We start from the raw sequence: 26,251 nt of genomic DNA on the forward strand, positions 1-26,251 counted from the left end.
AAGGGTCCCAGGTTCGATTCCGGTCAAGAGCATGTACCTTGGCTGCGGGCACATCCCCAGTAGGGAGTGTGCAGGAGGCAGCTCATCAATGTTTCTCACTCATCGATGTTTCTAACTCTCTATCCCTCTCCCTTCTTCTCTGTAAAAAATCAATAAAATATTTTTTTTTAATGATCAGGAAGTGGGCTCATGTCAGTACCACCCTCTGCTCCTCTTCGTCACTCTCATCTATGACCTCTTGGTTACTCTATTTCATAATCATCAGCAGTCATCTCCTCTTCCTGCCTCTCTCCCTCCTCTTCATCCTCCTCATCCTCTTCCTCCTCTGTCCATCATCCTCATAGCTGTCATTTATTAAACTTTTCAGTTTACTAGCCTTTGAATTCCTTCATCCCATTCTCATAGTGACCCTATTAGATGGGTACTGTTATTATCCCCATTTGTGGGTATTAGGAAACTGACGCACAGAGAGGATGAGTTACATGCTCAAGAGCCCAAAACTAGTTAAGTGATAGAGCTAAATTCAGACTCAGCTCTGACGGTCCCAGGGATCTTCCTAAGAAATCCATCTGATCACATCACCCTCCTGCGTAGAATCCTCCATTGTTTGGCTCCTACCTGCCATGGCCTCGTGCTAGAGCAGCGTTTTGGACTAAAGCTGTCCCACTTTAACCACCGCACTATAACACCTCTCGTTTATTCATTGATTCAGTCATTCAGCAAGTCCAGGTCAATCACCATAATCACTTGGAGCCCATGCTTCCAATATTGTCTTTCTCACTTGACCACTTTCTCTTCGCATGACTTCCCGTCCGGCCATTCCAGTACCAGGGAGTTACCGTGGAGGGAGAGACTGTAGCTGAGACGGCAGCGCTTGCTGGTATTGCCTCACTAGCGTCTTGCTGCTGCTTGCCACTCCTGTGTCCTGTCCCTGGTAGTTCTTCTCAGAACCTACTCTCACCATCTTCAGTCCTGCTGTACCTCCATCCCTATTTTAAGCAGACATCTCACATCGAGCCTGCAGAGAAAATAAAGGTCATCACCGGTCAAGAACTCAACTTCCCAGCCTTCAATCCACAAACTTACCTGCATTCCCATCCACCCCTACGTACCTCCTCCACCATCCTTTCTCTGCCTCCCCCGTTCAAAGCCAGTGGTCTCCTGTGCTCTGGATGCCTCTCCTCCCACCTTCTCCGGAGCTGTCTTATCTTGTTTATCTCTTTTGTCACCTTCCTACTGGATGCTCCTCTCACATCTATAAATCTGTCCAGGTCTCTCTCTCTCCTTAAAAATAAAGTCCTTCTCTTTAGCTTGTGTTCACCCTCTCTCCTTCCCTTCTCCTTCAGGTTTCTAGAGAGAGGCATCACCTGTCCATGATGCGTCTCCATGTTTCCATGTTTTTTCCTTCTATTTCTCAACCCTTTCCAGCCTAGCTTCCAAGCCTCTCCACTAGCAGTGACCTTCTGGTTCTAAATCCAATGGACTCAGTCTCTATCTTCCTTTAAAGCAAGGGTGGGGAACCTTTTTTCTGCCAAAGGGCATTTGGATATTTATAACATTCACAGGCCATGCAAAATCATCAGCTTAAAAATGAGCCTGCTGTATTTGGTAAAACATTTCATTAACTCACCCCTAACGCCGTGGCAGAGCCAGACCAAGTGATGTCACCAGCCTATGCAGCCCATGGGCCAGACGTAACCCACCCCGGCTTCAAAGGAGCAACTTGTGAGCAAATATTCAGTGAGCATTTACTGTGTACAGTGCTTCGTTCTAGGGATGGCCCTTGACTCTTAAAAGCTCACGGTCAAAATCTGGGAAGCATGCTCAGCTCCTCTGATTCTCTGTAGCAGTCCTTACTCTCTATTATACCTGAGGGTTTACTTACCTGTTAACTCTTACAAGCCCCTGGAGGGCAGTAACTGTCCCGTTTATCTCTGTAAGTCCATCACCTCCATAGTCGACATATATAAATCAATAAGTAAACGTGGAAACGAGCCCAGAGTAAGCCGTCACTCCTGGCAAAGTCAAGATTCCAGCCCAAATCTCCTGCCTCTCGGTGAGGTCTCTCTGCTCTTTCGTTGCCCTGGGAGATCATTCTTTTAGATTCAGAATCTTGTGTCCTTTTGCTCTCTGCGTTGCCTCTCCCAGGCATCTCTTTCCTCTTAGCCATGTTTGATCTCCTTTCTGCGGTTCCAAGATCGTTGTCCTTGATAACGAAGTGAAAACTAAACAGCCCCTGGCGCTCTGCCTCTTGCAGCTTGTCTGTCAGCATCACAAAATCGGCCCCAAGCCGGCTCCTCTTTCTGCTCGTTGCGTTTTCCAAATATAGCTTTGGAAAAGGTTTTGACCTTCCTCAGAGTGTACATCAAAATAAATTCCAAACGGACTAAAAAGTAAGGCATACAAATACAACCAAAGGAAATTTTGAAGAAAGTAAAATAGAAATTGAATCCCTGGAGGGAAAAGAATTTGTAAGGGACAGTAATGCTAGGAGAAATCAGATGTATGGAATATAAAAATACATGAAACTACAAATTAGCAACAACAAAAAAGAATGAATACCGCCAAGATGCTTAAAAGTCTAGGAAATGTGACAGACATGGTTATTATTGGGAACGTTGACAAGAAAACCATTAGGACCCTGGCAGATAACGGGCAGGAGACTGAACAGATCACACAGAAGTAAATAAAACTAGTAAACAACAGAAATATGTTTAACTTTCCTCGCAGCCAGAGAAATTCATGTGAAGGCAACAGGATGCCATTTATCACCCACCACATCTTTAAAGAATGTGTTTAAATTGTAATGCGTGATCTTGGCAAGAGTGCAGTGACAGATGCGCTCAAAGCTACTGGTCAGGGTGTAAATGGGGTCAAGCTTTTTAGAAAGGAAATGATAACTTGGTACCAAGAGCCATCACCCAAAGGAAGGAAAAATCTGCATGCAAAGATTTTTTAAAATACTTTTATTAATGTCAGAGAGGAAGGAAAAGGAAGAGAGAAATAGAAACGTCAATGATGAGAGGGAATTATTGATCGGCTGCCTCCTGCACACCTCCCACTGGGGACCAAGCCCGCAACCCAGGCAGATGCCCTTGACCGGAATTGAACTCAGGACCCCTGTGTCTGCAGGCCGATGCTCTATTCACTGAGCCAAACCGGCCAGGGCGCAAAGCTTTTTATTATAGTGTTATTTGTAATGGCCAAACCCAGATGTAACCTAAGGAATTTATTGTGCAAATTATGGTTCTATCTGCTGTCTTGTAGAGCAGCGTCCAGGGGTCTACAGAGAGTGTGGCACTTGGAGCAGCCATCACTGCCATTCTCGCCCTTGTCCTTTGGTGCAGGTCAAGCTGGGGAAACTGCACTGGACTCAGTATTTTTTCAATACGTTTTTATTGATTTTTACTTAATAGATTTCTTATTTTTTTTTAATCCTCACCCAAGGATATTTTTCCCATTGGTTTTTAGAGAGAGTGGAAGAGAGAGGGAAAGACAGAAATATTGATGTGAGAGAAACACATCGCTTGGTTACTTCCTACATGCACCCCAACCAGGGAAGGAGACTGCAACCGAGGTACGTGCTCTTGACCAGAATGGAACCCAGGACCCTTTGGTCCACAGGCTGACGCTCTATCCACGGAGCCAAACCGGCTGGGGCTGGAATCAGTATTGAAAACAGAAACCAGTCTCTTGCTCTGCCTCAGCCCACATCTTTGAGGTTCATTTTCTCCTGCTGAACAATGGGGAGAGTAAACGCTTCCGAGTGGCTCCCCATTGCACCACGGTAAGGAGTGAGTGCGATCGTGCACGAGACGGTGCTCATCTGCAGGTGACGATCACCTTCAGAGACGTGAGATTCAGCAAGGCAAGCGCTGCCTGCCCACTGGGCGGAATGCCCAGCCCCAGGGCCCAGGGGTGAGCGTGGAAATGAGATCAGCAGCGCCTGGCACAGAGTAGCACATGCCACCCCGCTCCAGAGGTGCAGGCGCCCACTTTTGGGCTCCAGGACACTTATGTAAGCCCTGATCTCTATCAAGCTGCTTGCCCCAGTTTCTTGTAGTGGTTGGCCAGATGATGATGAAGTTTTAGGCACAGAGAACAGCTTTGGCAACAAGCGGTAGATTTAGTGAATTAGAAATAATTGAGTATAACTGCTGGGTAGCATGGCTGCAGTACTGCCCTGAGACCTGGGCAATGAGGGCGCCTGCCTCTCCACCACACTCTCTGCCATGGAGTGAAGAGGAATGTGCAGGGTCAACAGGGAAATGGCCACGCCAGGCCCACCCACCCTCCTTTGCTAGACTATTACCAGGTTCTAGAGACCTCAGAATTTCTTGCCCTCACAGCCAGTACCAAGTTCATTTCCATCCCCCTGAGGGCAGGATGCACCTCCCTCAGCCCAAGGAAGGCTGTTTGCAGAGGCTGTGAGTAGCACTTGGATGTGCGGGCTGGGCCGTCCACACACACATGCACGGTACTTGTCATGTGTGGGCTGGGACCAAGAGGGGAAAGAGGAGGGAGGCAGGCGGGCCTCGCTGTCCATACACCACCTGGCCCAGCACAGATCTCTTAGGGGCAGAAGTTTAAGTTCAAACCTGGCCTTCCAGGTCGTTTTCCAGGGAGGATAGAATACGTTTCATTTAACAGTTTGATACCTTGATTTGTGACTTTCAAATATTTAGAGTCTAAAATGTAGACATGTGATACATGAACTTATATTTGTAATTTAGCCCCTGGCTGCACAAATATTAGGGATGAGCCCACATGGATGTGGGAGTGAGGGCTGGAGATGAGGCTGGGTAGGCAGGGAACAGACAGTGGAGGTTCTTACAAGCCACAGTCACATCAGTGAGCTTGGACTTTATCTTGAGGACCAATGATAGCAGAAGCTAAGGAGCTAACTTTGTGCCAAACGTATCATGTGCCTGACTTCTAATTGTCGTAGCACACACGCACTGCGGGGTACAGATTAACTAGTCTTATTTCCTGCATTTTGTAGATGAGGATAATGAGACGTAAGAAGGGGCAAGAACTTGCCAAGGGACACGTTAGCAGTTAGGACATCAGGGTTCAAAAATAATTACTGGGGCAGCCTGGTCTGCAGGCAGAGGTGGGCTGACAGCGAGCGTGGTGGTGGGAAGGGTACAGTGTGGGATGGGTCCACCAGAAGCCATAGCCACAGATGGGTATTTGCTTGATTCCCGGGGACGAGGGAAAGGGGAAGGTCAAAGGTGAATGAGGACTCCAGCCTGAGTTGTTAGGGGGGAAATGGTGGCTAGCTCCCTCAAAGGAAATAGGTTTCTTAATGAAGCAAGCCTATTGGGCCTTCGTTTCTTTAAGAAAAGACTGGACAAGACATTCTTAAAGGTCTCTTTTTATTTTTTTTTTTAAATATATTCCATTGACCTTCTACAGAGAGGAAGAGAGAGAGAGTCAGAAACATCGATGAGAGAGAAACATCGACCAGCCGCCTCCTGCACATCCCCCACCGGGGATGTGCCCGCAACCCAGGCACATGCCCCCGACCGGAATCAAACCCGGGACCTCCCAGTCCGCAGTCCGACGCTCTATCCACTGAGCCAAACCGGTTTCTGCAAAGGTCTCTTTTTATATTATTGCAATCCATGTTTTGAGGGTTGTTCATTGTTTACAATATTATCCTATATAATAAAAGGCTAATATGCAAATTGAACAATGGAACCGGTTGCCATGACTCGCACTGACCACCAGGGGGCAGATGCTCAACACAGGAGCTACCCCCTGGTGGTCAGTGCGCTCCCACAGGTGGTCAGGCTCATGACTGGCGAGTGCAGCGGCACTGGCAGGAGCCTCTCCTGCCTCCGTGGCAGTGCTAAGCCATCAGTCGAACATCCCCTGAGGGCTCCCAGACTGCAAGAGGGCACAAGCTGGGCTGAGGGACCACGCGCGCATGTGCAAGTGCACAAGTTTCGTGCACTGGGCCTCTAGTAGCATATATTTGTACAAAAAGTAAGTGGCTTATATGTAACAAGCACTCGGGTATTTGTAGATTGGTTGATCCAGGTTAATCCTTAGCCCTGAAACATTTACATCTGTAAGTAGCCTTCTTTTAGAGCTCTTCTTCATTTTGCTTATATTTCTCTTAGTATGTTACCTGGCTCTCCTTCCATTCATGTGCTATGCATGTGAACATTTTTGGATATGTCTTATATGTATATACTTTAAATAATTATAGCAGATATTTAAGCCTATCTTTATTTCTTTCTCACTTCATCATAATCATACCATGTACTGAGATATTTCTACACAACCCTGTCTTTTCTACTGGACTACATCTCCTTTGGAGTAAGGAAAACAGAAACCAGACATACACTCTTTTTTTTTTTTCTTTTTTTTTAATTTCAGAGAGGAAGAGAGAGAGAGAAATATAAATGGTGAGAGAAAATCATTGATTGGCTGCCTCTTGCACGCCCCACACTGGGGATCCAGTCCACAACCCGGGCATATGCCCTGACCGGGGATCAAATCGTGACCTCCTACTTCATAGGTCAACGCTCAACCACTCACACCGGCCATGCCAGACCTACACTCTTAATTATTCAGACAAGCTGTCTCAGTGGGCAGTGGAAAGCCATGGAAGATTTTAGCCCTGAGAAGGTCAAGATCAGATTTGTGTAGGGAAGTGAAGGAATTGAAGGAAGGCATGATGGAGGCAGGGAGGACTGGTGGCTGCGAGGGTGAGAGTTGGGGACCTGGCCTGAGGTGTGAGCAGCAGGGAGCAGAAGGAGCAAACCCATCTGCCCTACTTGTGGCTGCAGGAACCAGCCCTGGTGGCCCTGAGACGGCTGCTTCTGACAGCAGGAGGAAGAGGCTGCAGAAGAGCCTGCGGGGGCCAGGGCAACGCTGCAGTGCCTGGCTGGGAAGGCGCTCTCTTCCCAGATGCCTTCCCCCATTGCTCCCGGCTGTTCTGACAAGAGCAGAACAAGTTGCATCAGCAGGAGGCTGGCGGCTGCACACAGATGAGCTGGGTCCAGACTTGACTGAGGCAGGGACATTCCTGAAGGAGGAGGGATTCAACAAAGAATGCAGTCCACAGCTGGCCTTGAGGAGGGGTTTGACCATCCCGGGCCGGTGTCACTGGCGGCTTTACAGGCCTCTGTGCTATGTCCTGTGGGTCAAGGGAATGAGATGTGAGAGGCCTTGGGCCATATCTGATGAGGCCTTCTGGGGCAGGGCTGTGTCCTGGGGGCAGGCTGGGCCGTGTGGCCCAGCAGCAGGAAGGCCTCCAGTGCCCACCGCCCCTGCAGGGGCCCAGAGGGAGAATCTGGCTCCCCATTTGAATATGTCTGTTTGTGGACTGGCCTCCTACTGGCACCTGGCATCGCCAACCACACCCTCCGCTTCACTCTCTTGGCTTCTGTGACACTCACTCATGACCATCATAGGTATGATTTATTGAGCTCTTACTATGTGCCAAATGTGGTATGTAATCTTCACAACTGTCTGGGAAGTAGGTCTTGTCATTCCTGTTATGTATGAGGAACATGAAGCCTCAAGAAATTACAGGACGTGCCCAGGTCACACAGATGTGGGATCCAGGTGTGACCCAGGCTTTCCAGACTCTAGGACCCATGGTCTCCCCTGCACCATACACTCCCCAGTGCCTCTGACCTCTCTCTCTCTGTTTGTTTGTCCTCAGTCTCCTCTATCGGCCCCTCTGTGTCAACCTGCCCCTTACATGGTGGTGTTGACAGGATTCTGTTCAGGGTTCCTATCTCTTCTCGCCCCATACCAGAGATTCTTAATCTCAAGTTAGCTGATGCCCTTGACTTCGGGGATTCTGTCACCTTCTACAGTAGGGTGCACACTGTAATGTGTGTGTGCCTGTGTGTGTTTCTGAAAAGAGAAGCCATAGCTTTTCTTATAGGAGACAGACTGAGGTTTTGTTAGTACTTGATTTTTTTTAAATTTTTTTTATTTTTATTTTTTTTTTTATGGCTGGGGAAACACGGAAATGCCCAAATCATATTGTGGTCCTACTGTCCCTTAAATTCCTCAAGGGGCTCTGCCTCAGGACAGTGACAGTTGGGGAAAATAAAATAGAAGCCCTGGGCTGTTCATTGCGCCGGTTCCCACTGCTCCAATGCAGGCTGACTGGGGCTTGAGACCCAACGAGGCAGAGACCAGGATGCTGCTCCCAGGGGTCAGGCTCTGCCTCCACGTACTCCCTGCCCAGGAACGGGTGAGGGTGGGAGAGGCAGAAGCTCTACCCTCCCCACTGAAGCTTTTGTCAGGTTCTCAGAGTGTAACCTCCTACAGTTTCACATGGTGGTTACATCCGGGACTTTCGGCGCTTGGGAAAAGCCGAGAGACATGGTTTCAGAGATGGCATCTCACGTCACGGAAATACCCAGGTTCTGAGGTTGGATCCCGCTCTGATTCTCCAGCTGTGTGTGCATCGTGGGCAGGTCTCCTCTGTGAAACGGGGTGTGGGACCCTTACCTTCGACTTCTGAGGGGGGAACAGCAGTGACGACAGCGTATGTTATGGCAGAAAGAACACCCATCTTGGAGTCAGGACGCTGTGTTTGAATCTTGGCATAGCCCGTGCATCACCTTGAACGTATTGCTTCATCTTGAGTCCATACCTGTGAAGTTGGTGAAGGTTGATGAGATGTAAATAATGTCTGTGAAAACTAGCCTGGAGCCTGGCACACCCCCAGCTGTGCCCATTCCTGGCTCTCCCTCCCCCTCCCAGGCAGCCCCTGCGCTTTTTCCTCCTCAGGTGTGTGTGGGGCACGCATGGGCAGGAACCCCAGGTGGGGCACTGTTGGGGCCTGCCAGGCTCTGGAGAGGGGACAGGGGCTGTGCCTCACCTGGCACAGGCTGGCACCTGCCATTCCTTTCGGTCCACATCTGGGCCTCCCAGGAGGGGCTTCTCCCCAGCTCTGTATCAGATCTAGGCCGTTTCTCTACCCTCCCCTTTCCTACTGGGTCCTGGTGTCCCTCTCTTTACCCCCTTGCACACGCACCTCTCCTGGACACAGAGGGAGACACAGGAGCAAGACGGACTGGAGGCCACCCTCAGTCTCACAGGTGCTGGGACACAGGGAAGCTGCTCCAAGAGCCTGCGCTGGGAGGACAGATAGACTTGACCAGAGAACGAGATGTTGCCACAGAGGTGGGGAGACATGGGCGGTGTGGCTGGAGCAGAGTCAGCCCACAGAAGGCAGTGGAAGATAAGCCGAAGGAGTCCTGACCAGCGGGGAGCTCTTTGTTGCTGCTGAGAGCAATGGAGGAGCCTCAGAGGGACTTCATGCCCCCTTAACACTCACGGCCAGGGGCTGTGCTGGGCTACAGACATGGATCAGGTGTGACCCTCGGCCCTGCATGGCTTAGGGTCGCGATACACCGCTAACAACGGTGATGAAAACAGCCGATCGGGTGGCTGTGAGCTGGCACTCAGCGTGAATTACCTAATTCCCACAACAGACCGTAAGGTAAACCCTGATAGTATCCTGGCTTACCCAGAGGAAATGGTGAGCTCCTTGCCCAGGGTCTCCCCACAGTGAGGGACTAGAGCTGAAGCTGCATCCAGTCTGTTCAGGCTCCTATAACAAAACACCACAGCCTGGGTGGCATATAAACAGACATTTGTGTCCACCATTCTGGAGGCTGGGAAGTCCAGGATCCTGGCGCTGGCAGAGCTGGTATTTGCTGAGGGCTGCCTGGTTCCTAGACTGCCTTTTTTTTGGTATGTCCTCACTTGGTGGAAGGGGCAAGGGATCCCTCTGGGACCGCATTTATAAGGGCATGGATCCCACTCATGAGGGCTCCCCCCTCATGAACTAATCACTTCCTAAAGGCTCGCCTCCTAATACCACCACCTTGACTTTGGGGACGTAGGGGGAGGATGGTTACCTTCAAACCATAGCAGATATAACTCTATATTCTATCACTTCCTAAAGGTTAGAGGTTATTCATGCCTTGGGAGGAATGGGGCCAGGAAAGACATGAGGAAGAAGGATATGCCGAGTCTTAAAAAATAAGTGGGTGGGATGAGGTGGATAGATGTGGGAAGGCCATTAAAGACAGAAGGAGCAGCACAGCAAATGCATGGAGTCGTGAGTTAGCAGGTGGGGACCTCAGGTGGGTGGAATGGAAACGGGGGGCAGACGGCTTACTGGCTGGAAAGCTCAGGTCTGTGGGCAGTGGCGATGTGAGCTGCTTTGTACATAGAACGAGCATCTGGCAGAGAAAGGACAGTGGTTTCGAGGTAGAGGCAGCCCATCCAGGCACTCATTACATGTTCGTTCACTAAATGGATGGAATTTAACAATTACTGTATGTTCCAGTCACTGTACTCGACTCTGGGCTCTGAGCAGGCAACAGCACAGATGCTGTAAATGGCCAGCTGTTAGGGTAGTCCCATTGGAAGATGATGAGACCCGGATTTCCGTGAAGCAGTGTGTGTGGGAGGAAGGGGTGGGTCTCTGGCGTTCTAAGAAGATAAAATCAAAAGAACTAGATGACCAGTGGGACAGGGTGGGCTGGAGAGATGAAGACTCTGAAGTCGAACCTGAGGTTTCTGGTTCATTGGAGGGAGCACAGGAGGAGCAGGAGCAGATGTGAGGAAATACGTTACGTACATCCCCGTGACAGAATCCTTAGGAAACATACATTTGATGTCAATAACATTTATTTCGAGAGATGTATTGTTTAACCAAATCTCCGTTACACACTTCTGTATTTTTTTCAGGTTTTTCACTCTTATAAATAACACTGTATTAAACAGCTTTTTACAGAGGTCTTCTTCACGCAGTCGTCGTCGGTATGAACAGCCTTGAAGCTTTTGTTTCATATTCAGATTGCAGTGTAGGCGAGTTCTACCTCAGCTCAGCACTGCAAGCTGAGAGACACACATAGGTGAGCGCGCGCGCACACACACACACACACACACACACACACACACACAGGGTGGGGCAAAAGCAGGTTTACAATTGTGAGCACACAAAACAGAGTTTATTCTTGTATTATCATTTGTTAATTATTGTATTTTCCATACAAACAACTGTAAACTTACTTTTGCCACACCCTGTATTTTAGAGGATAGAAATAGTATCTGGTTACACAAATTTGCATTTTTTTCACTAATGAGTTTGTCATGCTTACTAACCTTATTTTATGTTCTTTTCCAATTTTGGGGAGTCTCGTTGACTTTTTATGAATTTTTTAAATATGTATTATTTATGACAATATTTCCCACTTCTTTGTTTCCTTCCTAATTTTGCATACTATATTTTTTATGAACCAAAGCACTAAAAGTGTTTACAAAGTCAGAATTCATTGACTTTCTTCTTCATTTCTAACATTGCAGTAGTGTTTAAGAAGCTCAGTGATAAAATATGCATCTAAATTTCCTTTTCCTTTTCCTTTTAGCAGGAGAGGCAGTGAGTGGCTCTTTTTTTCCTAAGTAGCAAATTTTCAAATGTCACTTGCTGAGAAACTCGCCTTGTTCCCGCCGACGGTGCAGCTTCCCGTCCTAGAACCTAAGCGCGTGCATGCAGACTGACCTGCTTCTGGGCTGTCTTGGCTCATCGATCTTTGTGTTGATTCTTAGACATCTGTCAGTGCTTTAATCGTTGCAGACTTATAATATACTCTCATATCTAACTTTTAAATTTATCTGTTAAATATTTGGATGGGTTTTTAGAATCCTTTTGGTACATTTCAAAAAAGAAATCCTATTGGGATTTTTCTTAGAATTAAGTTAAGCCTACTTTAATCTGGGAGGAAGTGGCATTGTATTAATGTTCAGCCTTCTCATCCAAGATATGGCTTGTCTCCCATTTTTTTTTTTCAAATAATTTTTTAGATCTCTCAAAGGATTGCAGCTTTTTTTTTTTTTCTTTTTACTACAGATCCCACAGACTTAAGTTTATTGATCAGTATTTGATTATTTTTTTGTTCGGATTGCAAATGGGATCTCTTTTATATTATATCTAGTGACTTTCCTATTGGAGTACAGATCCTGTTACTAAATTGTTTTACCCATTAAGTTTATTGATTCTTTTAGGTTTTCTAGGCAAATAACAAACTCCCTGCGAGTAACAGGCTGGAGCCCCTGGCGTGGCGATGCCTCCAGTCTGAGGGCGGGTCTGTGAGTTCCTCCAGCAGTACACAGGAGCCCAGCTGTAAGGGTGGTAAAGAGCCGATGCCAAGTTCAGGGCTTTCCTGGGCTGGGGCAATAGGGAGGCCGGGGGCAGGGAGTTGACTCATGAGAGGGTAGCTGAAGTGTCTGCTTCAGGGTCTTGAACAGAAAGGCAGGGCTGAGGACTAGAGGGAGGGAGAGTGAGGAGGGGAAGGGGTGGCCCTGGACTGCACACGGGATGTCAGGTTTCAGAGCGGAAGCCGGTCCTGTATGGTCCTGAGATCACGGAGGGAAGAATGGTCCCATCTTGCAGCTACGGGAACTGAAGCTCAGAGAGCTTGCCACGTGACCACCAGCTCTGGTCGGTGGCAGGACTGGGCCTGGAGTGTTGGTCTGGGTCCCGTACTAGCTGACGTTCTGTCTTTATTTTTCAGGTTCACTTTAGAACAGTTGGCTGAGAGCCAGGAGAGACAACACAAGGGAAAGGAGGCGAGCCCAGCAGAGCAGATAGGAGAGAGAGGGCAGGCTCCTCCTGGGCCCCTAGTAGCTGCGCAGGGTGGGGGCCAGCTGGGCCGTTGGGTCTTCCTGATGACCCAAGAACCCCCTCGGGCAGAGCCGCTCACCTGAGCGTCCCACACCCTCTGCTCTGCCATGCAGCTCACTCTGGACCCTCATTACACATTGTGGCACCACTGTTTGCTCACTGTTCCCACCACACACCCCGTCTCTCACACGTTCTGCGTCCCCAGCACACACCACGTCCTCCCTCTCCCCGCTGTGTTTATCCCACCTGCCCCGGGTCCTCCAGTACACGTCACGCCCCCACCTCGTTTCTCATTTGCCTTTGCCTGTAAACACTGTGAGTCCTGCCACTCACACAGTCCCCTCACAGCTGTGTGCCCAGCTCACGCCCAGCTGTGCTGTGTCCACAGAGTGCATCGGACGGCTTCTGGAAGTCTGTGGCCACTCGAGTGCCCAAGGAGCCCCCTGAGATTCGTATCCTCAACCCGTATTTCATCCAGGAAGCTGCCTTCACCCTCATCGGACTGCCCTTCAACAATGGCCTCATGGGCCGCGGGGTGAGAGGCTAGGCCAGGAGAGGGTGGGGAACTGGGTCAGAAGGACCTCGGGAAGAAAGGACAGACGGACAGGGCGGGGGGCGGGAGGAGGAACGGAGCGGGGGCGGGGGTCCAGTCCTCAGGAATGGAGCTCAGCTCTGGGGAGCTTAACTGAGGATCTCAGCCTTGCTCAGCCCTCCAGCTGAACTCTGCGCCTGCCCCTCCTGCAGAACATCCCGACCCTGGGCAGTGTGGCCGTGACCATGGCGCTGCATGGCTGTGACGAAGTGGCAGTCGCAGGCTTTGGCTACGACATGAGCACACCCAACGCACCCCTGCACTACTATGAGACCGTGCGCATGTCAGCCATCAAAGAGGTGAGGGGCTGGGTGGGCAGGGCCGGGGGGGGCACTTCCAGCACCGAGGACAGGCTCCGACTGTTCACCGTGAATGGTGACGAGATGAGCCAGCGGCTGCTCCGGCTGCCCAGAGCTCCAGGAAGGTGCCACTACCCAGCTATGGAGGCCCATTCCTGCCTGCGGGCCTCTGACCACGAAGCACCCTCTTGCCCCTCCCCAAGAACCCAGAACCCTGTCCCGTTTCCTTCCTGAACCTTCCCTCTCCAGCCCTCTGCCTGCCCTGGTCCCGCACCTGCCTCCTTGCGGTTCCCCAGCCGTCATACGCTAATCTTGGCAGCAGCTCAGAGCCACCCTCTCTACCTCAAGTCATCTTTCTCCCAGAGGACTCCTTGCCCCCTCACACAACCCACAGACATTGCCTCCGGGTCTCAGGATACCCTGTACCTCCTCCACCCTCCCCATGGCCAAGCCCTGAAGCTTGTTATAACCCAGAATTACCTCCCAGGTGATCCATGTGCTCGGGCTCCTTAAAGTGGAAGAAGCCTTACAGGTCTCCCAGCCTGTCGCCATCTCCCGCATCTCTCCCTCACGGCAAGAGCTCACGAGGAAATCAGTCCCTCTTCTACCTTCACTTCTACCGCTAGCCCTGCCCTGGTCCCAGCCTAGAACCTGGACCTCTGGGGTTAGCACGTTGAGGAGCTTCTCTGCTCCTGCACTGGTGTGGGGTTGCTGGAGGAACTCTGTCATAGTTCTCATCTCAGCCAGCCCTCATTCCTGCTCCCCGGTCCTCGAACGCCCTTCTCCAGCCCCCTGCCCCTCCCGTGAGAACACGGCTGCGGTGGGGACTGTCGGCTCCTGCTGGGTGTCCCCTGTGCGCTCCTCACCCCGACTTGGTCCTTCGCCCCGCGCAGTCTGGCTGCCCCTTCACTTGACACGACTCCCACCAAGGTCACCAGTGACTTACCTCCAGGCTCCAAATCCGATGGGCACGTGGAAGTCCCACCTTCCCCGGTCTCAAACACTTGCGCTGACCACCCCTTCCTCTTTGAAACCCTCTCCTGCGGAGGCTTCGGAGTCAGTAGCTTCTGGTGTTGATTCACTCGCCAGGCTCTCTCGCTCTCTGGCTCGGTGTCCTTGAGTGCGGTCCACCCCTTAAGAGCCAGCATCGGCCCGGGCGCCATCCCAGGCCGCCTCTCCCCACACGGCAGGTTCTGCCGGAGACTGCTGGCCCCAGCCATGGCCCCGGTCACCGTCTGGACTGTCTGCGGCTCTTTCGGTTCGTGCAGGCTCCCTCAAGTAATGGGAGCTTATTTCAAGTTTATAAGGAAGCCTTGGGAGTCTCGTGGGAGATCAGGAACGGTCTTCCCCAGGCCTCCCGTTGCCAGGAATGGGATTCGGGAGTGGAAAGCGCCTCCTGGTCGGTTCCCGAACCGCCTTGCCCTCACCAGCGGCTCCTGCCTCCTCATTACCCCGACTCCATTAGTCATCCAGCTCTGTCTCTCTTGATGTGTCTTGTTGCTTCTTTGTCCCCTGCCAGCACCCACTCCAAACTCTTCTCACAGCTTTTACCTGCCCCCGGCGTCTGTTTACTTATATATTTGCTCTCTTACACAAATACTGTGAACCCTGTCAGACATATTCATAAACGTAGAGAAGAACATAATGAACTTCCATGTAAACCTGGGAGCCCGTAGACGTAAGCAGTCGCTGGGTCACGAGGGGCTGTCTCTGCCATGGCGAGGAGTTTGGGCTTCGCTCTGAAGGCTGGAGGGAGCCACAGAGGCAGAAGCATTTTAAGCCAAGGATTAGCAGGTAGTGGCCTTGCTGTGGCCGCAGTGTGACATCGAGGCGTGCAAGGCAGGAATAGAAACCAGTTAGCAGGCTGCCCAGCAGTCGAGGCAAGAGATGAAGACTCCTGACCCGGACACAGCGGAGAAATCCAGGCTGGAAATGTACATCTGTGAGTTGTGAGCACAACTGCATGTCCAGACACAGGCCAGGCGTGTGTGAAATTTCCCAGGGAGACGGTAGACTGGGACGTGCAGGCAGTCGGCACCCGAGGAGCACCAGCATTTAGTGACGGGGTGAGGGAGGAGGAGCAGACATCAGACAGAAAAAGAGCTGTCCGGAGGAAGGCTCTCCGAGAGTGGCCGCTGAGTGGGATGGACATCTGCCTCCAAAATCAGAGGTCCCGGTGAGGCTGGGGACACGGGACCAGAATCACACCCCAGGCCGTAGACAGTGCAGACAGCGCAGTGCCGAGGGCTCCGGTCATCTGTGCGCCTGCCCGGAGGAGGAGTTGAGAGAGCACCCGAGAGGTGGCATTGCCTGGGCAAGAGAGCTTCACCCCAGGCAGACGTGTTTACTCTTTTATAGCGAACGCTGTCAAACATCAACACGGAGAATGGTAGAACGAACTTCCATGTAGCTGCCACCTGGCCCTCCCCCCGATCCCTCACCCCCCAGTGACCAGCACACAGCCAGTGTTGTTTCATCTGTTTCTTCCTCTTACTTTTACTCCCCACTGATGATTTGGAAACAAGTCTCAGATAGATCATTTCAGCCAAAAACATTTCAGTAAGTTTTTCAAAAAGATAAGGGCTATTTTCTACTATCACAGTACCACGATGACACCTAGAAAAATTAATAATTCCTTCATATCATCAAATACCCAGTCCTTTGCTGACCTTTCACTCCTCAGTGACTCGCAGGGGGCGCCCTTGAAGCTGATCTGTCAGACTGGTTACTTCTCCCTGGGGGTGGTGAAGGGGTGGGTAAGGAAAGAGCTGTCTGAGTGTCTCCATTTGCTGGGATCCTGGCCCTGCCATTCCTCCAGGCCTCCATCGTCTTACCTATAAAATCTGATTCCATTCGACACATACTTATTGAGCACCTGCTCTGTGCCAGATTGTGCCTGCCTTCAGAGGGGTGAGACAGATGCTTGCATCTCTAAGAAATGAGGGCACGTCACCCAGGGGTCTGCAACAGCAGGGGCAACGCGCTGAAGGCAGAGAGTATAGTGACAGGTTGGAGAGAGTTACTGGATCAGAGTAAGGACCAGACAGGGCTGTAAGGTCTCAGCGATCTTGCGGCTGTGGTGAGGCTCAGTGCCGACAGACGCAGCAGAGCAGTCGGGTGGGTACAAGCTCTGCACCCGACGATGTGATGAATGCCCAAACCAGGCTATCGGCGTTCATTCATTCACTTAATCCTTTTTCTTCCTTTGAGAGACTTAGTCACCAAAGCTTCCTGATGAGGACTGGGGTTGGAAAGAACCTGAGCCTGGGTGCAGTCTCACCCAAGGAGAAGGCAGCATCCTCCCTGTAATTTCCACATTAACAGTGACATGGGCCCGCTGCCCTGTGGCCTCTGGGCTCCTCTGACCTGAGAGGCAGGGTTTCATCAGCGGCCCCCGGGCCCAGAGAAGTGGATTGCATCAGGCCAGAGAGTGACTAAGCCACCCCAAGAGGCTCTTTTCAGCAGGTCCACCCCCAGGCCTGGGCAGGGCCTGGTGACTCACATTGCCAGTCCTCAGGGTGCCTAGGACTTAGGTGCCCCAGACCTGCTGCTGGACAAGGAGGGTTGAGGTCTTTGCGAACACGGTTGGAAAGCCTGTACCTCCTAAGGTTACAAGAAGTTAAGAGGCAGTTCTGGGGAGGGAGGGGGGTGAGCTGTGGCACAGAGCGTCGGAGGGTGGTGGTCAGAATAGGGCACTGAACCCTGGGAGGCACCTGTTAGTGGGGCCGTGCCCTAGCAGCCACCAAGGCTGCCCCACTGACCGCTTCTCCATCTCTCTCCTCCCAGTCCTGGACACACAATATTGAGCGGGAGAAAGAGTTTCTGCGGAAGCTGGTGAAAGCGCGCGTCATCACTGACCTCACCAGTGGCATCTGAGATGGGCCCAGCACGTGGCACGGAGGTCCCAGCACCGCCACAAGCAGGCAGCAGCCACCGCCACCCGCCCACTTCATTGGCCTTGGTCTGGCTCTGCCTGAGAGGCACAGGAGTGTTGAGACCCAGAGAAGGACAGTGCCAAGTGGCCCCAGGGGTGGCGAAGCCTTGGCAGGGCAGCCAGAGCTGTGTCTGCTCAGAGACCAGCCCTCGGCCTCACTCTCAGCCTGGATCCTTGAAGCCAGAGCGCCAGGAGGCCGCTGGCCATGCCCCGCGGGCCCAGCGTGCCAGAGGTGGACGTTAGGCAGCAAGGCGGCTGCCGGAATTATTTCTCCAATCAGTGTTTGGTGTACTATCATTTTGTGAATTGGGGTGGGGGGTGGGGATAATTTATTTTTAAATAAGGTTGGGGATGTCGAGTTTGGTACACTTGCCATGCAGAGAGAGGGCCCACCAGGCGGGGGTGCCATAGGCTCCCTGTGGAGTGGGAGTGCCATGACTAGCCTGTACTCTGCTCAGGAGCTGCAAGGAGCTGGGAGGGAGCTCATGCCAGCCCCCTGCAGCTCATGACATTGCTTGGCCTTTCTTGAGGAGAAGATGGGATACTCCCACATACCAGCTGCCCACTGTCCACAGGGAAGCCCCGGAGCCATTCTTTAAGCCAACAAGACAGCCCCTGGGCTAGAGCAGAGAGAACTCGGAGCTCAGGAGGCGAGGCCTGGCCCAGCCCGAAGGGAACGGCCCCTCCCCAGCTGCTGATCGCAGGGCAGTGCCCAGGCCTGGACTGACCAACTTGGCAGCTGTTCTGGGTTTCAGCAGGACTGCCAGGTCCTTGGCTTCTGCCTGGAGCCTGGGCCAGAGGGAAGTGAGGCTTCAGGGCCTTACGCAGGCTGCGGCAGCCATCCTGGGCAGCCATCCTGGAAGCAATAAAGCTCCTCCCTGAGCCTGGTCTCCACTTGCTTTCTCTTTCCTGCAAGTAACGGGACCCTGGGGCCTCAGCAGCTATGCTACACCCAAGGGTCATCCTTCAGCTCAGATTCCTGGGTTCCTTTCACTTCCGTGCCAACTGCAGGCCCAGGGGCATTCTGGAGCCTCTCTCCTCCCACACAGTCCTGCACCCTCTTTGCCTTAAGAGAAGTAGACGGGGGCCTCAGGGCCTGCCCAAAGGGCAGGGGATTGAAGCCCATGGTTCCAGGACAGTGCCTCTGGGTCCCACAGCCCCATCACTGCAGGGACAGGTTCCTGCAAGTACAGGAAGGATACCCTGCTGAGCCCCCAACACAAAGAAGCCCACAGACCTCACCCATTCCTGGCACCCCCGGCTGAGCCTGGAAAGGGCTGTCCTACCCCCACCTGAGCACACAGGCACACCCTCTCTCCTCTGCCCCCCCTTCTCTCTCAGAACAGGAAGGCACAGCCCAGCTCTAGGCACTCTGGCGACTATTAGAACGGATGTCTCTTCCCACCTTACCCCTTAGGGCCCTGGAACCTGACCCCTGACCCTTCCCTAGAATCCCCATGCAGGCCTGAGAATGGGCCCAGCACAGGCCAGCAGCTGAGACCATGGAGTGAGCTTCCGGCCAGAGCTGCCGCCTTGGCTGGGACCCTTGCCTCTGGCCTGCCATCCCACGTGTGCCCTTACTGCTGTGGCTGGTTCTCAGGCAGGAGCCTCCTCCACTGAGGGGCAAGCAAGGCCCTGACTGAGGGACAGGCAAAACCAGAAACTCCCTCGGATCTGCTGGGCGGCTGCGAAGCACTCCAATGCACGTCGTATTCTGCGTGAATGGTGCCCCCTAGAGTTGTACAGGGCATAGGCAGCATGCCTGCAAGCCACAGCCAGGGCTGGTAAAGCCCCAGGGAAGCCACCCAACTGGGCAGCCAGCTGTAAGAGGCAGCATATGTGGAGCTGCTCACCACCTGGCCTCCTGCCCCTCAGGGGTCCTCGGGCCCGCAGACAGCCCCCACACCACCCGCAGTTCTCTGCAGTCTGGTTTGTAGCCTCCCCCTGTGCACAGAAACTGCTCTCACGAAAGCAGTGGTCTCAGCCCTGGCTGGCACCAGAACCACCTGTGGACTTGGAAACCAGCACAAGGTTCTGATGCAGGGCTGGGGTGGGGCCCGGAGGCGGGCAGTTTTAAGAGGTCCTACGGGTGTTCTAACGCATGGCCAGGCCATAGCTGGTCCACACACACTCCCTGAGCACTTCCATTTCCACCCACGGTTTCCAATTGTCAGTTGGTCCAGTTCCCGAAGTGCCATCTCCAGCCCAGCTCCCTCCACTCCACTCCAGGCTGCAAGTTCAGCAGCATCCTGAACTTTTCCAGGAGGAGAATCCGCAGGTCCTCCTGACTCAGCATGTCCATCACTGACCTGAGCTCCCGCTGCCCCCTTCCCCCACCCCCGCCCCCAGGGAGTTCTCCTGCCAGAATGCATCCCGTCCACCTGGTCACCCGGCCTGCAGCATGCCAGTGTCTGCCCTCCCTCAGCCCATCAGTCAGGCACCAGCTGGGTTCTCAAAGAGCTGTGATCCAGAAAGACCCGTGCAGTACCCCCCCCCGCCCCCACTCTCCCCGCTACTCTGCTTCCCACTCACTCCCTCAGCAGCCTCCTGACATCCCCACCCCTCTTCTCCAAAACACCCTCCCCACTGCAGCAGTCAGAGAAATGTAAGTCTGATGCACCATTATTCTGCCTGAAACCCTTCTGTGGTCCCGTGTCATCAGGATAAAGTCCAGACTCGCGGGTATGACACAGCATCTGGCCTTTCCTTACCTCTATGCATGTTACTCACCCTACTTCCACCCCACCTGCCAACTTGCCATAATTAGGCTTCTGAAATACTATCCCCCAGCTCATGAGCACATGAAATACTCCTCCTCCGTGAACCGCACCCCCCCTTCTTCAGCACTGGGCACCCACTCCTAGCGGCAGTGTTTGCAGGTGTGTCTCTCCAAGCCCCAGGCAGCCCGGGTGAAGGGTGGTGGGGCGGCTGGAGCAGGGTCAGACTGAAAGCCCCGGCACAGGGCCTGGCCCACCCAAGGAGTCCCGCGGGTCTGCTGAAGGAAGAAACTAGCAGTGGGCCAGCGAGCAGAGAGCAGTCACTGCAGGGTGGCCAGCCAGGGCCCTGAGACGGCGCCAACTGGAGGGCCGGTGGCCCAAGGCTGGGACTCTCCTGTCTCCTCCCTCTCCCGCCCTCAGCCCGGCCTCCCAACTCCCTACTTCGCGTGTCTATAAACTGAACGCCCACTTTCCTCGCCTCTCCGCCGCTCAAGTTCTCCACGCCGTGTCCTGGGTTTTCCACTTCCCAGTGTCCGCCCCTTCACCTTGGGGGACTTAGCTGAGCCAGGGGGGGACCGGATCCCAGCGGGTGGAGCGACCAGGTGAACCCTGAAAGGTAGGGCGGGGCGGGGGCGCTGGGGCCCCACCCCGGGATCCGGTGACGCCGGGACTGGAATTTGACACCGGTCGGCGGCGGCAGGCATGAGGCTGCTGAGGGATGGAGTTGGGCCCGGCCCCCAGACACGGCCCACGGGCTCCACAAGCAGCAGGTCCCTCGGGCCCCAGCCCTCGCTGCATCCTGGACCCAGAGCCCTGCACTTGAGGTAAGCCGGCTGTTGGCCCACCCTCATCCCAGCCTGGAGTTAGGGGGAGCGGGCAGGAGAGGCCCCACCACTTTCTCACACCCTCCCTCTCCTGGCCCCAGTGCAGCTCTTTGCCCCTCCCAGCCCCCTCAGTCCCTCTGGTCGCTTGAGGGACTGTGCTAGCCCTGCCAACCCACTGTAATGTGAGGCTCCTGCTGCCGCTACTGGGTGCAGACTGGCTGCCAAGGCCACGCTTTTGGCTAAAAGAGGCACCGCCAGGTGCATAGCCCTGGGCATGAGCCTTTCAGCTGCGGGGAAAGTCCAGCACTGGTCCCAAGGACGGTGCCTAGGAGAACAGGGTGCAGGACCCTCATGGTGAGTCTCTGGCTGCAGATGGGGAGGCAAAGGCTGGGGGACCGAGTGGCCCCAAACCACCAGGAGGAAGAGAGGGGCTAGCTGCCCTCAAGACACCTGCTCCTGGGGTCCCCCTAGCACAGGAGGTCCTGAGGGCTGGCTTGCCTGGCTTTCCCTCGAGCAATGAGAAAAGTCACTGGCCCGGCCCCTCCGTGGCCCTATTCAGTTAGTTGAACACACCTGGACCTGAGATGGACCACACCAGGAAGGCCTGTGGAGGTCTGACCCACACACATGCAGGTGACAGTTGGGACCCAACAGCAGGCCAGGTAGTGGGGCCCCAAGGGTGTTTGGGGTTCAGGAAATCTGGTGGGGCTCAGAAAGGCTAGCTGGGCTCAGGAAAGAAGTTTCATGCAGGAAACTTCTAAGAGTGGGACCAGCTGTTGGATCCACAGGAAAGTGGAAGGAAGGGGGACAGACCTGCACCAGCGCCCGGGGCAGCTCAGCTCTCAGACCAGGCTGGTGTGGAGCTTTGGCTGGCCCCCGGGGAGTTGCTCAGGCCTGAGTCTGGCTGAGGGTAGGGAAAAGCCCACCCCACTTTGAGTCTGCGTGCTTGACAGATGCTGCCCCCTGGTGGCCATGGGGAACCATGGCCCAGGCCCCAGGTTCTTAGAGGGCCCATCTGCTGGCTCTTGAAGGACATCTGTGATCAAAAGAGACAACTCATGTGGCTCTGGGTCCAAAGATCACAGAAGAACAAGGTTCGGCAGCATTGGGTGGGCAGCACAGGCTGAGGCCTGAACCTCACTGTCATAAGAAAACTTGGACCAACCAGCAAGCACCCTAATTCTTCAGGCCACAGCTGCTCCTTGCATGGCATGGAGAGAACGCTGTCTGGGGGACCAAAGGGGTCCAGCTACTCCCTTCTGGCAGCTCCAGCCCTGCAGCAGGAAGGCTGGGGAGGGGGTAGGATATGTCCAAATACCCCCTCCCCCAGCTGTGTGAGTCTAGCCTTGTGACCTTAACTTGTTGACCTTCTCTGAGCTCATTTGGAAAATGGGGATTATGCCATTTACCTCATGGGGTTGTAAGGACAGACAGAGAAGAGAGAACAGGTGCAAAGCACCAACCCAGAGTTAAGTTCCTGATGCAGCTACTTCTCCCGGTTGAGTCCGCCTATCCAACCCCTTGTTCCTCACCTGGGGAAACTGAAATGGAGGGATGACCTTCTCAAAGATAACTCCTCTCTCAATGTTCCAAGCTGCCTCAAGAAGAGGGTGGGGGAACAAGTCGACTAGGCTGATGGGAGATCCTGGTATTGACAGAGATGGAGCCTGGACGTGGAGGCCCTTCTGTGCTGCCCCGCTGGCCCCCGCCTAGGCGGCAGGTGAGTGGCTCTCCCAACGACTCCCACCTGGTATTGAGGGAGGTGTCTGGATCCGGGAGGGAGAGTCGGGTTTGCCCTGGGCAGGAGTCAGAAGTGAAAAGGAAAGTGGTCAGGGAGGGACCAGGAGTGTGGAGCAGTGGTTCTCAACCTTCCCAATGCCGCGACCCTTTAATACAGTTCCTCATGTTGTGGTGACCCCCAACCATAAAATTATTTTCGTTGCTACTTTGTAACTGTAATTTTGCTACTGTTATGAATCGTAAGGTAAATAAATATCTGATATGCAGGATGTATTTTCATTGTTACAAATTGAACATAATTAAAGCATAGTGATTAATCACAAAAGCAATATGTAATTGTATATGTGTTTTCCGATGGTCTTAGGCGACCCCTGTGAAAGGGTCGTTCGACCCCCAAAGGGATCGCGACCCACAGGTTGAGAACCGCTGGTGTGGCGGCAGGTTGATGCCCTCAGGTGATTTCTCCTCTTGGCTCCCTTAGGCAGCAGACTCCAACCTAAGCCCTTCCCGACTCTCCCCACCCAACTAGACGCCCCGCTCTGAGCTCTGCGGCCCCAGCCCTTCCTGGGCTCCCTCCACCCTGAGACCACCTGGGTGCCCTCTTCCTCCCTGAGGCCCCACCTTGTCTCTCTGCGCAGCCTGCCCTGTGGCCATCGCTGGCCACTCTGGTGCTGCTGAGCAGTGTTGCTGAGGCCTCCCTGGGCCTCGCGCCCCGCAGCCCGGCCGCCCTCGAAGGCCCCGCGCCCGCCCCGGCGCCCCCCGCCGGCCACCTGACCGGTAAGTGAGAGGGCAGGGGCGGGGTGGCTGCGGGGCGGCCGGGAATCCCGCGCACGCATGACTCCGTCTCTTTCTAGGTGGCCGCGCTTCCCGTCTCTGCAGCGGAAGAGCCCGGCGGCCGCCCCCCAAGCCGTCCCGGCCCGCGCCCCCGCCGCCCGCGCCCTCGCCCGCGCCCTCCCGTGGCGGCCGGGCCGCGCGTGCCTGGGTCCGAGGTGTCCGCGCCAGCCGGCGGAGCCGCGCGCGGGCCGTGGGGGAGCGGAGCTGCCGCCTGCGCTTGCAGCTGGTGCCGGTGGGCGCGCTCGGCCTGGGCCACAGCTCCGAGGAGCTGGTGCGTTTTGGCTTCTGCAGCGGTTCTTGCCGCCGCGCGCGCTCCCAGCACGACCTCAGCCTCGCCAACCTGCTGGACAAGGGGGCCCTGCAGCTGCCTCCGGGCTCCCGGCCGGTCAGGCAGCCCTGCTGCCGACCCACGCGCTACGAGGCTGTCTCCTTCATGGATGTCAGCAGCACCTGGAGGACCGTGGAGCAGCTCTCAGCCACTGCCTGCGACTGCGTGGGCTGAGAGCTCTCTCCAAGGATTTGCGGATGGCACACCGACATGGGGACGCTTCCTGCCTGGAAGGGACCACGGGCCTCAACCAGAGATGGACGCCAGAGGCCTCAGCCGGGCTGGTGATGGGCATCAGCCCTGGAGGATGAGGGACGACAGTCCTCACCTTGCTAGTCCCAGCCCTACAGACACCAGACACCTCGGCTACGGAGACCTCAGGACCGCTTCACACAGACTCTGGCACTGAGCAGGCCACGGAGCCAGGACTCCTCCTCCGGAGAACCCAGCAGTTTGCGGTCCCAGCCTCCGCCCTGGTCCTGGGGGGACAGAATGGGAGGCGACACACTGCAGTCGCATTGCTGAAGTGCCGGTGGTGGAGCGGCCTGGTACTCACTCCTGGGACCTGGACCCCTATTTATTATTTCTAAGTTATTTATTTACTTCTGTGGTTTGTCAGATCCTTTCCTGGGCAGTGGAGGCTAGATGGGTAGAAGCAGCTGGCTGGAGATCATGCCCCGACCTTCCCACTCACCACTGCAGGCTGACTCAGCAATCCCAGGCCTGGCCATCCGGGATCTCCAGCTGCTTCCTCTAACCAGCAGTGCTGGGACGCGGGGCCATGGCACACAGAGTGGGTGGCCAAGGTTCGCTCACCAGTCCTGGCAGGCTGGCTTACGACCCCTTGCACAGTCCCCAGCACTTGGGGCTTGGGGCTACTGATAGAGAAAGCCCGACCCTTGTGACCTCAGGCATCCTGGGGCCCTTGCTTCATGAGTAAAGATACAGAAAACCACACATTACCACACCCCAGGCACTGGTCAATCAGTGCCCTACCCTCAGGGCACTCTGACAGGAGTATTCACTGCCTCTGATTGCAGATGGTCCAGTATGGCGAGCTCACCACCCACATTGCATGAAGCAATCCAGGGCAAGAGAGCATCTGAAAAGGCCAGTGGGAGGCTAGGTTGGGGGGACGAAGCTCTGAGCATCAAAGGACTAGGAATGCAGGAAAAGACTGAGGGCCCCGAGAGGGACCTGCATCTTGGGTGATGAACAAGAACATTCATTTATTCATTCTACAAATATTTATTAAGTATCTCTCATATGTCAGACTCTGGGTAGACATCAGGGACACAGAAGAGAAGGGGCCATGATCTCTGTCCTAAGGTTAAACTAGGAGAGACTGACATTAAATAATTACATAAATAATTATTTAAATGCAGTTTGGCAAAGAGTATGAGAAGGGACAAGAAGCTAAGAGTCACACACCTTCATCGGGAAGGGGGAAGAGGTTAATGCTGACCCTGGCCTTCCACACTGTCCCTGAGTCACCTCCAAAAAGGCAGTGAAATCCCTCTAAGGGTCTCTGCATGTCCCACAAAACCTTGTTTCCTGGGTCCTATTCGTTTGTCCTGGATGGTTTTCTCCTTTGGGAATACGATGGGGGTGTGTATTTGGAAAGGATGCTGAGTCTGAGGAACCATGGGACACCCAGAGGGGCGGTCAGGAGGCTGTGGGCTATGCTGGTCTAGGACTGAGGGGGGAGATTTGGGCTGGAGGCCGTTTGGGCAGCTGTGAGCACAGAGGCAGTAGCTGCAGCCAGGGTGCACGAGAGCATCATGAGAGGGAGGCGGGTCCCGGTGGGATCCCTCCGGCATTTGACACTGCTGACCAACATTGCTTCCAGACTGCCCACGTGCCTGCCTGCTTCGGCACAGGGGCCCCTTTGGCCAGAGTGAGGTGCTGGCAAGAGCCCTCTGAGGGCTGTGCTCATTCTGGGTCAAGGAGGAGAAAGCTGTGCTTCCACTCTTCTGTGTTCACTGCCCCAGTTCTAGGTGCTCCCCAAATGTTGGTGCTCTCTTGCTACCCTCACACACCCCCTTGGTCCCTCTACCTCCAAACTGATTCAGGATCCTCAGTCTCCAAACACCCTTGCAACTCCCAACCCCCCGCAAAGAAAATGGCACTAGTGCCACACAGTTTACACACACCTCCTTGACCCTGGTTGAGGGTAAAGGGGGACATCCTGTTAATTCCAGGGTCAGTGGGGCCCGGGAGCCCTGCTGGAAAGACTTGAACGCTTGGCCTAGTTCCCATATCCCCCAACCCCCGCCCCTCAGTGCCACTTAAGGAGACAGACTAAAG

General features: G+C 54.1%; 2 protein-coding genes across 5 annotated transcripts in view; both read left to right on the top strand.

Moving 5' to 3' along the window:
• The window catches only part of ST3GAL3 (ST3 beta-galactoside alpha-2,3-sialyltransferase 3), a gene marked incomplete at its 5' end in the record, with an annotated part of 189,068 nt that extends 170,677 nt beyond the window's left edge, over positions 1-18,391 (top strand). For all 4 annotated transcript variants that reach the window (XM_081085824.1, XM_081085823.1, XM_081085821.1 and 1 more), the window contains 3 exons: positions 13,065-13,211; positions 13,421-13,567; positions 17,354-18,391. In XM_081085824.1, the coding sequence (XP_080941950.1) occupies positions 13,065-13,211; positions 13,421-13,567; positions 17,354-17,443 (384 nt within the window). In that variant the 3' untranslated portion in view covers positions 17,444-18,391. The remainder of the gene's footprint in view (positions 1-13,064; positions 13,212-13,420; positions 13,568-17,353) is intronic.
• A 3,772-nt stretch (positions 18,392-22,163) lies between these two features.
• ARTN (artemin) lies at positions 22,164-24,118 on the top strand (the record flags this gene model as incomplete). The annotated part of the gene is made up of 3 exons (XM_081088236.1): positions 22,164-22,762; positions 23,421-23,559; positions 23,637-24,118. Exons 1-3 carry the CDS (start codon positions 22,703-22,705, stop codon positions 24,116-24,118), a joined length of 681 nt encoding a protein of 226 aa, XP_080944362.1. The 5' UTR covers positions 22,164-22,702.
• Between the last annotated feature and the right edge of the window lie 2,133 nt (positions 24,119-26,251).

Source organism: Myotis nattereri, assembly GCF_964212035.1.
Source record: "Myotis nattereri genome assembly, chromosome: 3".
NCBI lineage: Eukaryota > Metazoa > Chordata > Mammalia > Chiroptera > Vespertilionidae > Myotis > Myotis nattereri.